Source organism: Haliaeetus albicilla, chromosome 1 (genome assembly GCF_947461875.1).
Source record: "Haliaeetus albicilla chromosome 1, bHalAlb1.1, whole genome shotgun sequence".
Classification (NCBI taxonomy): Eukaryota; Metazoa; Chordata; class Aves; order Accipitriformes; family Accipitridae; genus Haliaeetus; species Haliaeetus albicilla.
In genome coordinates, this window is record NC_091483.1 from 80752293 (window position 1) to 80766199 (window position 13907).

The 13907-nt window shown below is 36.3% G+C and overlaps 1 protein-coding gene across 4 annotated transcripts in view; it reads right to left on the reverse strand.

Moving 5' to 3' along the window:
* CTNNA2 (catenin alpha 2) overlaps window positions 1–13907 on the reverse strand; it is a 514224-nt gene that overhangs the window by 15862 nt on the left and 484455 nt on the right. For 3 of the 4 annotated variants that reach the window (XM_069796522.1, XM_069796547.1, XM_069796539.1), the window contains one exon: window positions 3689–3832. The exons of the other annotated variant lie outside the window; for it this stretch is intronic. In XM_069796522.1, coding sequence (XP_069652623.1) covers window positions 3689–3832 — 144 coding nt within the window. The remainder of the gene's footprint in view (window positions 1–3688; window positions 3833–13907) is intronic. 4 annotated transcript variants of the gene reach the window in all.

Below are 13907 nucleotides of genomic sequence, written 5' to 3' on the forward strand. Positions count from 1 at the left end.
AACCATACTTCTTAACTACAGTGAACTCTTTGTCCTGTTTTTTTTTAATCTTTATTTGGCCATCTAGAGTGGAAACTGGAATATAGAATGGAAGACAGAGAAATGCTGGTCTTGAGAACTATCTGAGTCTTGAAGGAGGACTTAGTGTTTGAAACTCATCATGATTCTACAGATATTTTCTGCCTTGAGTGTGGCTCAGTATTCTCATTTGCAGAAGGGAAATAATGACCATATTTGCTTCTGGTTTCAGTTTTACAAGGGTACACCATTGTGTTTGCTTTGAGATACTCAGATGGGACTGATAAAAATCCAAAGGATTATGATTGAACAGAATCACGTTTAGTGTCTTTAAGATGCAACTGTCCCAGAAACAGAAATTCCGGGGTGTTAAGGCAGTCCTAGTTTCCTCCAACCACTATACTCAGTCCAAGTGCTATTGAGTATTTTTGTTGACAATTCAAATGAGCTGAGGTCGAAGTTTAAAAGGGTTGCTATTTAAATCAACATGAAAAGTCCTCTAGAATGCTCTGCACTATCATTGTGACTTCTTTTGCTTAAACAAGATTAAATCAAAAGTAATTCATTTTGAGTCAATCGTGTTATACCAGCCTAAAACTGCAGTAAGAGAGGGCAGGGTGATAAGCATCTATCTGCCAGCTGACACGGTTTGAGAACAGATGGTGCATTTCACAGCTCTCCCTCACTTCTCATATAGAAAAAGAAGGTAAGAATCAACCCACAAAGTTTTAATTCAACTTGTAAGAGAAATCAGCCTGGCAAATACTGAAAATTGGGGAATTTTACGCAGCCATCTTAATCACACTGAAAAAATGTTTGATCCCTATATATGATCTTGCATCATTGAAGTATTGCTCACCCCTTGCCAGTATGACTGAGGAACAAATCTGTAATTTAAATGCTGACCTCCTTAAATATATAGGTATAAATATACTAGTTACTGGTTTTGTTTTGAGTCAGTAATACACAATGTGCTTGCAAACGTAAAACAAGGCAATTTTTAAGAATGCCTTATCGTAAAGTAACTTTCAGTTTGCAAAACGCTTATGAAGATTTAACTCATTTAAATTAGCATTTATTGCAAGAAGTTGCTCAGATATTTGCTTTAAAAGTTTTCATACTACTCACTAAATAAAATCAGCTGAAATCTAGGCCTTATTACATTTACTTTGATTTATGTACATGTAAATAATATACAGTTAAAATAAACATCACAATTGACTGAATACACATTTAAGCCAGAGCTGTAAAATAAAGGAATCTGTGCACTTTAGACATTTTAATTTTTTTTTAATCATAGCTTCCAGTAAAATAATATAACAGGGGAATTAGCTCAGTAATTGTAAAATTAGGCTATTTATTTTCCCAGTGTTAGGTTACTGAGGCAAACTCACATCCTGAGGTTGCACGGACAAAAACTTATTATTTGCTATTTGTTATTAGACTTGGCACAGGCAGATTCCAGGTTAATTATCACAACAGTTTATGTCATTTTGAATATCATTGCCTCTACAAACTCCCCCTTATACATAAGTCAGCCAACTGCTAATTTGCTCATCTTACAAGATAAATTTAGAGAGAAAATTTCTCTGGATTTAAAGGAATCCACTGACATCTCTGTTCCACAACATCCCCTCAGTGCTGATCGCTGTCTCTAATTCACCATAATTACTGAATGATACCAATTCTGATTTCCTGTTCCCAATCCTTATTTCACTTTTAAAAAGAGTTTCCCCCTCTATGCCACCAAAATTCTTTCGTATCATTGAAGTGAGATTATGGGCACTGTACAGTTGGTCCTTATGTTTTACCACTTCTGTGCAAAAATCAAAGTCTCCTGCATTATGCAAGAATCATTACATGCAAAGGCAATTTTGTAAACTCATCAGCAAAGGATGTGCTTAGGATCTAAATTAAATTTTACCTCAAAGCATTTGCCTCTGAAAAGAACAAACCTCAAATTGCCTTTAACAGCAGCAATTCCTATAAAGTTTTCCCAACGAAACATTAGAGATTGACTAACCTGCTTTTCCTTTCCTACTGAAAGATCAAAGTTTGCTAGGGAAGCTAAATTTGCTAGACAAGTGCTTGGCTTTGCAAAGGAAGATCTGGAGACTTCAGTGTTTAGTTCACTAAAGGAATAAACAGTAGTAATAAAACTCCTTGCACACATTATTCAAAGCTAGAAAAGCTACCACCTGTCAGGGAGCCGATTTTTATATTCTTTGTCCTTATTTTTCTCTCTGACAGGAAGGGAAACAGTCATTAGTGAATGTTTTGGTAGCTTTATAAACAAGACTTTCATCGTCCCAGAATTTTGTTCAGATCTCCTATGCGTTGATACAAAGAGCATCACTGAGTCATCAGGAAGGACTATCTATCCATCACTGCTGACCAATCCCCAATATATGCCACTGACCAGAAGATGGAATGGTCTGCATCCTATACCCAATTCCTCACAGCCACCTAGTCACCTGAAAATAGAAGTACTTCATCAATCAGACTATGGACCACCTCTGCTGAAAAGGCTGTGATTGCATTCTCTTTGTCTTTGATTTATAGAGTATGCATTGCTGCCTTTTAGTGCCTTTCACGGAGATATGACAAGACCCCACACAGAGCCGGTAAAGAGCTTTAAATGAACACGAACAGCAAGATTTGTGGTATCCCTAGGGGCCAAAATCTTCATATGATCCTTCTTCTGCCCTTTAGCATGAGAGCTCTGACATCTTAACAGCTTTAATAGATACCCAAGAGGCAGAACAAGAAAGGAAGATCTTCGTAGTCCGTCTTGTCTTTTTTAAAATGCTGAGGGATATTAAAACAGTGAAGCAGTAATACTTGGGGCCAAGGGAAATAGGTAACAAGACAGTGCTTTAAAGTAAAATAGTAATGTTTAGGTAGCGACATAAGAAAAACAGCAAGAAATTCAGTTAGCAATATCCCTGCCGTCTCAAGTTCTTATCACAGAAAAAAATTAAATGCTGTGATTTATAATTTCAAAAGTTAAATCTCGGTTACATCTCCTGGGCTTCGATTTCCTGCTTAATTTTACATTTTCCACAATTTACTTTTGAATTCTATTTAATCCATAAAATAGGTCTTATAATTGGCCTATTGTCAATACATAGCTTCATAAACATTCTGGATAAAGCAAATAAAAACAGTAAGAGAGAATACAGAAAACAAAAATCCTGTCCTGTATAAACAGGCATTATCCACAGTTAAAAATGATAATTATATAAATAACACCATCTATCTTTAATCACAAAATAGTTTAGAAAAATGATGGCTCAGCACTACTGTAATTAAATTAATGGAAGTTTAGCAATTGAGTTCAAGGGGACCAGAGTTTGCCTTTTCACAATGCAAGTTAAACATTGAAAGATCAGTTTAACCACCAGTAAATGGACCACCTCTGCAAAGAAATGTGATCATTGCTTTACAGATGACATTAACTCTAGGACTTCAGGACAGAAAAGAAATGATGTTTCGCAGGTGACTGAGCCAACACATGCAATACATTCTGTAAGCCCTGTGGTTAATTAAAAAAAAAAAAAAAGGAAAGGCTAAAAAAAAAATAAATTTCCCCGCATTCTCATGTCTTTTCCCTCCACCCCCAGATGTACAGAGAGAGTTAAAGATATAGATGAGACAGGAAGTTACTCACCGTTGAGGAGTCACTGCTTCCGGTCTCAAGCGTAGCTCCCTCAGCACAGGTGGGTGGGTGGGTAGAAAGTTGACTAGCCCTGCCCCCATCTATGACATCACACTCTACCTCATAAAAGGTAGTGAAAGTGCTCTGAACTCCAGTCTGATTTCCGAGAGATACAGAAAAGAGATAGTGAGAGAGAGAGCAAGAGAAATATTGTGCCGTAGCGTAGAGGTGAGGAGAGAGGAAAACGTGTGCTGAAGGAGCTATGCTTGGTCAAGGAGACAGGGACTCTTCCACGACGAGTAACCCCGCTGTCTGGCGATTCCTCTCACTTGCTCCCATAGCACAGGTTAAGCACGCAAGCCCTACAGGGTTTGCCGATTGGGAAAGGGGTTCAATTTGGGCGCCTTTTGATGAAAACCAGAGAGGATAGAAAGCTCTACCCCCGTTAAAAACTGATTGACATCAGCTCAGGCTTGAATTTGGTTAACAGACTTCCAAGAAGCGATATTTTGTGTATGGTTTTGAACGGCGGAACTGCACAAAACCATAAACACTGGTGTGAGTAGCGGAAATTCCAGAGACTACAGTTGGAATTCCACTTGTGTCCCCCAGCGCTGAATAAACATGACACAGTCCCGCCCTCTGCGCCGACCCTTGAATAGAGTAAGGCAGAGGGTAGGCCACCTACACCACTATATGAAGGAGGTCGGGAAAGAATTATGTTTTTCTCACATTGGAAAGGAGAACTGACAAACTGTGCTGAAAGAACAAGTGAGGGAAGTATAAAAATTCTGGGCATACATTTATTTACAGAGCACACTTGAAAGTTCCAGAAAATATCAACAAAATTGCAAAGAGGTGATGCTTTTAAAGACCGCATATTTTTAGACAACGACAATCTTACAGGCTGAAGCACATTTTTTTTCAAAAAACTTCCCAAGAACTGAAACTGGAGGGCTTAAAATGGGATATTCATTCTAATTTCTTGTAAATGGAATTTTTATCATCCAAATTCTGAAAAAGCGGGTTTAAGAGTAAACATAATTGCTTATATTATCCACCGGGATTTTCTTAATAACCCAGATGTATACTAAAATTGAAAAAAATAGTATATGCTGCTAAACTTAACTCCATTAAATAAAACTGCTCAGAGAATGGGGGACTATTCAGTGCCAGTAAAGAGTGCTAGCATAAGAACCTGCCTTTTGGAAGGTGAAAAATGAATGCTCCTTAAATCTCTTTTAAGAGTATGTATTATAAGCACACCGAGTTAATCTTGACGTTTTCCCTTAGGCTTTTTGTTGCTACAAGGATCATGTATATTGTAATCTAATCATGATTGTTTTTTCAGTCTTAGTAATGATTAATGTGTATTCCCTGCTCTGTTTGTGTGCTCTTTGTTTTTCTTTCCTTTCCTTCTATTGAAAAAAGAAAGTTCGTGACTAATGTCTAGTACCAGTCACTTCACCTAACAACAGAAGTCAAGTATTTTTTCTTCTTAACCTTCAAAACTTTTATCATAACCTAATCCTGCAGTACCTGCAGATGCTACTTTAAACCAGTATATTTGGGGATTTAAAAACTCAACAAATCAGCTAGTCCACTTGACTAAATGAAGAGCTATTGTGACCGTTAGAGACGATAACAGGAACACAATGCAAAACTAGGCTGCCTCTGAGTAACACAAAGTGATGATAGTGCTGTGAATTTCAGTTCGTAATTGAATTAAACATATGCCTGTCTGATTTCTCATTACATCATCTTGATTTCAAGCTGTTTGCGTGTACAAAGATAGAGAGGAGGAAAACCACCTCTGGTACCCTGCACTGCATCTACTCCTTATTAACATGTATGTCTACTGGTCTGCCAAAGAGAAAAGAAAAATTGAACTTTTAAAGGCTTTTATGGTAAAATGTGCTAGGTAGAATTCAGTTAATTAATAACTTAGGTATCCTACGACTTGACTATTGCACCACAGTTGTTTTTGCCAAATAAAGTAGGAATATATTTTGAACTTCTGTGACTACCAGACCTTATGAAGCCTAAGCAAGCTGGCTCATTCTGATAAAGAGAAGGATGTTCAGAGGATATATCCTTAAATATGAGAAATATTACACTTGTAGTAGCAGTTCTAAAATCTCCTAAAAAGAAATAAATTGTCTTTTATTGAAATAGAAACCTGTGGAAGTAGCACAGTTAAATTCCGGAAGACTGAGCATGGCCAAGAATATTTTCCAGTAACAACACAAGATGCAAAATATGGAGAAATATTGTAGATTACATCATGATAATGTGATATAAACAGTTCAGTAGATTAGGTAGCAGATAATACCCCAGATGGTATTTTGGGCTAGCACTGCTCAAATCTGAAATCTTGTTTTGACCTGCTTAGTATGATATCTGTAGTTGATAAAGAGAAAATAAAGGGAAGAGCAAAAAAGGTAAGACTGATTTGTGAAAATACACAAGAACACATTACTCGCCCAAACAGTGAACAAAAGCAGAGAAAGAATATACTTAACTGAAAACATTTTAAAAATGTATATACTTTCAAGAAAGGAGGAAAATCTTCCAAGTGTTCCAAGGAATACAACTAAGATTAATTAAATGAATGCATGGGAATGCAAAGAGACAGCAAATGAAGACTTTAATTCTCTAAAATATTTTTGAAGGGATGTAAGTTAAGCCTAACAGCATAAGAAAACTATGTGAACGCAGATCGAGTCATTGATTTAATCACTTGCACCCAGGCACTATAAATCAAGTTAAAAAAGGGTCCACGGTCAGTTTGACATCAAAGATCTGTTGAAGAAAAACACTAAACTGCTTTCTATCTTGCTTAAAAAGATGGACAGATGATGGGGAATGGGCAGGCACCTCTAAGGTACCAGTGGCTGCTGTCTATAAAGTTTGAGTATAGCAAGACTGTGAAAAGCTGAGGAGCACCAACCATGCAGAAGCATTATATGTACGACTGGTATACCTACAGAAGGTAAAAATAGATATATTTTAAGAAATTGAAACAACAGCTTGAAAAGGCCATGTAAAAATGCCGAGCTGACACATATCATAAAAGTCTGAGACCCTAACACAGACATGCCTCTGACCCAAAGATGTCCTGTTGCTGCAGTGGATCAGCTTGATGGATGAATGGAAAAATCTTTTTGTTCATTATCTGTCATAGCTAAGGAATGATGAAATATGTAACATCCCATCTGAGACTGAACAAAGCTGTAGCTTCTCTAATTTTTTGACAGTGGGAATGTTGAATCTAGTTGCAGGTATAAAAAAGGATGAAAACGTTTCTGTAGTCTTTTGGATTACATACTGATGCTCTAATCCAGTTTTATAGAGTTCTAATCTGGTCTTTGATGAGATTTAGGACACATCACTGGTATGTTTCGTCTCATTTTCTAGGGATATTATTACCTACCTGGTAAGCTAGTTTACAAGGTATTTTGATGATACATTAGTCAGAATTAGAAAGAACTGATGCTAACAGAAGGCATTTGAGAATGTCTCACAGTAAGAGGTTAGGATTGATTTTTCTGATACTGGATAGGTTTTTACTTTGACTCCCTGTCTATGTCTTGAACGCATTATATAAAACAAACCCTTTTTGTTGATGTAGCTGCTTATCAGTTATGTAAGATTAATGATGTGATGTGAGAACAGACATGTTTTTCCTTTGCTCCTATTAGGTTCATAAATGATAATAGTAATAATGATATGTTGCATGTGTGGAAGAAAATATTTCAGACGTTAAAGATATAAGGCAACTTTTAACCTTCCTCACTCAGTTTGATCTCTACCTAAAGGCTATTATGACCTCCTACATTTAATGGAGATACATTCCTACTGTGAGTTTTATTAAATACTTCGTTGTAAGCTGTTTTGTTCAGTATTTGCAATTGATTCTGCTCAGGCTGGGAAAACCTGTTGATGTTTTCCCTTGAGGGTATGTCGTCTTGCCTGTGAGTGTTTTTATGTGTGTATTACTCATCTGCAACTCAGGTTGTCAAGAACTATAATTAAACTCAAAGAAACTGATGAGTCTGAACTGAAGTTGATATTCTTTTAATATCTGCAAAGGCATCATCTGATAGTACTTTTAGAAGTGAGATTAAGTCTCACCACTATCCAAATCAGGAAGTTCAATAATTGCAAGAGATAAAAGATGTACTTCTGTATAAGAAACACAGCCCAAAATCTCCCATTGTGTGCTAAATCTGTCATTATGTAAATTCAGTCCTCCATAATTCCATGTGCAAGAAACAAACCTAATTTTTATTTAAAGCCTCAGGATGTACCTATTAGCTGATCTATGCTGTGCATTAAGGAGGCCAGCTGAGAGTGCCCTAGGGGAAAGGAATTCTTATTTAATACAAAATGGTGAAGCTTGGTCCCAAACCATCTCCAAGACAGGAAAAGAAGTGAGCATGAGATAGCACTGAAATCCTCTCTTTCTTTATAGTAATTTTTATACGAATAGTCCTTTAGGACCATACCTTAGGGTATGTTAGAATGGTCTCTAGACCTTGCTAATTATTGCAGGGCTGGTGCGGTTTGTGTATCAGAAAGCCTCAATATTCCCATTTTCTTCCCATCTCATTCAGCACGGCCTGGAATAGGAAAACAAGCTGGACTGAAGCCATAACTGCTGTAGCAGGCAAGCTTTGGATTTTAGAGTGGTTACTATTTTTAAAACAAATGCAGTATGTAATGAAGCATATACATTCGTATTTCCTTCAATTCTCTAATCTTTTTCTGTGATCATATTTGTTTCAAGCCTCAATCTTGAATCCATAACACTTTGCTTTGCTCTCATGGAATTAAATGGCTTAACAGTATTTGGTATCAGAAATGCTTTTCTTTGCAGAAAACTCTTCTAATGAGAAATTTCAATAAATGTAATCTTCAGAAATTCATGAATATTTGTTACCTGTTAAAGCACATGAGCATGTTCCCTGTAGCCAAAATGCTTCTTAATAAGGATAAAAGTCTGACATGTCTAAATTTTAAGCTACTAAATGTAGAGATATAGATGGTGTGCATGCTTCTTGTTTCCATGAATATTTTTTAATGAAGACAAGTGCAGTGTGATTTTGCTTTGCAAATGAAATTCTAGATAACATCTTTCCATTTATGCAGGATATATTGTTTCATATTTATGCGTATGTGTGTTTACATGTGCATTTATATACAATGGCATATTTTCTTAGTCCTGAAAATAGCCTTATATCAAAACATTGCACCTTCAAAAGAACTGAGATTATTTCCTAAAAAATATTTTCTTGTTGAATTTTTCAGTTATGCCTTAAGCTTCATTCATCTACCTTTCCTTACATAATGTCACCTCCTCCCACCACCAATCTACCTTCACTTATGGAAATATGGAAATAACCATAACACTAATAAAAATAAATCAACCTTTCCAAAGTCTTCTGCACTATTCTTTATGCGGATCATAATTATGTCCCCCCAGATGCCCAGACCTCAGGATATATATACTGTTGTCCAGTCCAGCAACAGTTATAAAGGTAAAACCATGTGAACTCACAGACGTAGAAATAAGTTCCTACGGGATCTTTCACTTAGCTGAATCAAACCACTGTACAGATGTCACTTGAAAGAGATCTCTGGAGGTCTCTTGCACAACTTTCGACTTGAAATGAGTTGATTACCAACATTAGATTCGCTCAGCTGCTGCACTGTCTACCTGGGGCTTGAATCCCTCCAAGGTTGCCAATTGCATAAAACTCTCTGGGCTCCTGGTCCGCACTACCTTTACTGGGAAGCAATAGGTAAGCTTCATCTAATGAACTAGATCTTTATTATTGTTGCATATTTGGAAGAGGTATTGTAAATGGCTTTAGAGATCCATTTTTTTTTTCTATTCGTCTTTGAGCTGTTTCATAGGATAATTAGGAATTCTTCACCACTTTACCTTTCAGAAAGCCCTAAGACAGTGTTTCCATAAAATACATCATATATAATGAATATACGACCATGAGGGATTTTATCAGCACTCATTTTGATTAACCTGCATAACTCACTGATGCCTTTATCCTTTAGGAGTAGTAAATTGACTCAGTGTCAGGATGATAAATTTTTTCATGTTACCACATCATCAGGTACTGCCTTTCTTGGACAGTGTATTGAGGGATACAGCCCACGCCAGCAGGAGTTGGAAACTCCTGTATTAGTTACAAATAGAAAAGCTCAAACAATTTGTTCCAGATAAAGGCTTATCAAATCCTGTATATTTATAAGTATCACATGCTTCTTATAGCCATATATTTTGGAACAGAGTACACTTACTATGGCTTTATTTCACCCTCTCATATATCAATATGTCTGCATACATTCAAACACATATGCAGAGGTTACTTAACTATATCTCCATCCCAAAAGGCACAGCGGAAACATCACCCTGTATTTTTCATTTCTGTCATTTCTTCCAAAGTAGATGACATGAGCTAGTTGAATATACAGTGTAAATCAAGGTCTCTCACTTTCCCCACCTAGCCCCAGCTTTCCTGTCCTGGAAGTGGTCTTTTTATAGTGGTAAATTCAGAGCTGAAATAAAGACCCTAAGTTTTTATTTTCTCTCCTTGCTTGATCTACTAGGAGAGTAGAGATTATTGCGGAGTCCAACCAACTTTATGGTCCTGACTTTATCTCAGTCCTTTCCCACCATTGCAATTCCTTGATTTCATATTCCTACCTTGCTTTTGGTTTGGCTTTTTCTTGCCCTGACTCTTTCGTATCTCATATTTCAAGTTCTTTGGCTTGCTTACTTATTATTTCCAAAGTTCTCTCCTTCACCCGCTGCTTTCCTTCCAAGTATCAAAACAGAACTCCTTTCCACCAACCCCATCCTAAACAAATATCTTTCCATGAGTCCCATCTTACATTATTTTCACAGCGTTGGTATATACAATACACTGTTCATATTTGCAAACTCCTTTTTTGCCAATTCTAAATTCTTACTACAATCTTGTGGTGGGTGAAACAGTGGGTAAACATGAAAAGCAACTTGCAAAAAAAAAAAAAAAAAGCCTAAATTAAAAAAAAATAAAATCACAAAAGTCAAATTATATTCTTAAGCGATTTAGTAATTATCTACAGGGTCCCTGGGTCCATCTTTCACTTCCCTGTACCAATTTGAGCATATTCACTTGTGTTATATCCACTTGTCATGTACTGCCATAACCCAAACCCTAGTCTTGCAATGATGTCAGCTTAGACATAGGACTATATCTCTTCTTTGTGGTGTGTAACTCTTTGAGCACTCATTGTCCAACAAACATGAACACAGAAATTATTTGAAAATAACTACTGTCACATTTGAAGTCAAGTAAATTGAATCACTAGCAGACAAAACACAAAATTTCTATCACTGATATCTATTAATCATTAAATACAGCTAGGTCTTAGCTCAGGTGTTTTCTACGGAAAACACTGACAGCTTGCCAGTCCAAGCAGCCCAGCCCAGAAATACCTACAAACCCTGGTTTGTTAGACTGTTTCTGTGAGTATACTTCACGTAGCATTCTTCCATTTCTGTTCTAAATTAATAGTAAAACTGATTTTATTGCTAGCTAAGTAACCGGAGTAACCTTTTTGCACTCCTGAGAATCTTGAAGAAAAGGAACCTGACAGTTTTGTCAGTTTGCCAACTGTCCCTTCAGCAAACTTTCTTCTACATAATGCTAAATTCTTGCTTGATTCAGGAGGAATTAAATTACTTTATTTGCCAAACTCCAAAACAACATTTTCTCCATACTCTTCAGCATATTAAATGCAAAGGTTCACTCTAATTGCCTGCCTGAAAACAAACAAAGGAAAAAACCCAGAAAGGCTTTCTGATGTGGGGAAATGAAATGCCACATCAGTGGCTCTTAAGTAACTGCTTATGCACAGGATCTTAATCCAAATTCAGTGAAAGACGGCCTTACTTGCTTTTAATAGCAGGTGAACTTCAAATTACCTGATTTTTCTTTGAGTCTACAGAATTCATAAGTAGCAACTTGATACTTCACTGCCCATACGCATACCAACTTGCTTCTACAGCACAAGGTAGCTTAGGGTGATTTGTCCTTAAATGAAAGAAAAGTAGGACCTTTAAACCATTTTGTCTTACTAGATGTAAGATCCACAGGCAGAATTGATAGGGAAAGTGTTTGCCAGCTCACCTGAAATAACTGCTGGATGCACACTGTTATTCTGTGATAAATAATGAGTCTTATTCTTTTTTGATGAGGACTAGCTATTTCCAGTTACCTTATTCTTATTACTGATCAAGAATAAACATACATTTATTTTGCAGTATACCTCATATCTGTTAATATTTTTATGTATCCAACCTCCCAGTCCAGGTCTTATAGGAATTTTCATAATGTCCCACCCAAAGTTAATGGGGGGGCTCCAGCCCTTTTACCTTCCTTTTTCCCCCAAAGTCCTCACTTAAATTCACCAAGCAAACCCACCTAGATACAGTCACAGTCTTAACTAAACTGCCTCATATCTTCAACACGTTATAAGAATCCTTCTCTTAGTATCGTAGCTGAGCCAATTATGCTAAGATAAATGGGCCTTTGGAAATAATTGGAAACTGGACCCCAGCGAAAGTATATGTTTGGAGTGTGCTTTGGCTATTGATTCAATATTTTTGGACAGTGTTCAAAAGTACATGGCTGTTACTCTGTATGACACTGCATATCTATCTGGCTCAGAAGTTTAAGACTCTTTGATAAGATATAAATAAGATAAAATATTATCTTATTTTCTGATAATACAGCTGATTATATCTGTAGAGTTCTAAACTAAACCTGCACACAATAGGAGGCTGTCTTGGATAAGGGATTTTCTTAGATTCTGTTCAATCTAATCCTGCAGGAAAGACTGTAGCAAGCTACTAACATAAACTAGAATTTTAAAAAATACAAGCTCATAGCCTAAATGGATAGTAGGTAAATGAGCTGATCAGCTTCAGAGCAGCAGTAAACAGAACAAGTGGATATTTATTCTAGAGTAAGAAATTAATATATAGATCTGTTTTATTGTAATGGTCTAGCTAACAAGAGTCAGACAGGAATACTAAAAAAATAAAGCAGCCCTCGAGTTAGAAGAAGTCTGATTTTCTATCCAAATAACAAACATCATGGTTAAAACCAATTCTATTCAACAAAAGTAGCTAACACAAAAAGGCTATCTATCAGCAAAAGCTAAGTATGTGTAAATGGTATTTACTTCACTGAGAGTAGCATATGCTCAGCACCTCAGAGGATTCATTCCAATACAACGGTGCAACTGATTATGAAGCAAATATATATTACATTAAATAAACTGAGGCAAGAGGCAAAGAAAATTATTTTAAGTGCTTTTAGTTTGTGATTTTATCAAAGGAGGTTGTCTATTCTCAGAGGGGAATTAGAAATTGAATATTCAAATTTAAAATTACAGAAACATATATCTGTTTATGGACCAAGGTCAAAGAGACTTTTATTAGGAACAGGGATATCATCTACACAGATTAATAATATTTTTAAAATATTTTGCATTTTTTTTAGTATTAATTCCTTTTTGCTTTTATCTAGCTTCCTCCTCACCCCTCTTCTTTACTTTCTTCCCTATAATCTTCTTCAGGTTTACAAGGGTCCTCATTCAAGAACAGGTATCACACAGTTTTTCCTTATTTCACTTTTCAAAACTCAATTGGAATCAGGAATTAAGAGTCTCACCTTGCAACATAAAGGGCCAAGTCAACAGATAGTCTAAATTGGCCTTGCTCCATTGATATTAATGAGGTTAGGCTGATGTATGCTAACTCTCAATTGCCAGATCTTACTTATCTGGCGAACATAATTTTGCTATCTGCATGCAGGGAATTTGATAGGAAAGATCAAAGGAGAGAAAGAGCTGGGGGAAAAGGAATGGAAAAAAAGAAAGGGAAAAACAACAGTGGGTTCTGTCCTTTACTGAAATAATTTACACTTCAGGAATGTGACATTTTCTTACTTTTTGATCTGTTTTTCTATTTGCAGCAAAGTCAATGATGCCAAAAAGAACCCCTTCATATGCTATGCTAGTATCATATCAATCTATAGAGGAAAAAACAAACAAGATCAGCTTTATGCTTATTTTCAGAGATAAACCATACTGAACTACTGAATCTTGTGGGAAAAAAAGAAATAGATGTTTCACCAAAAGATATATAGCACATTAT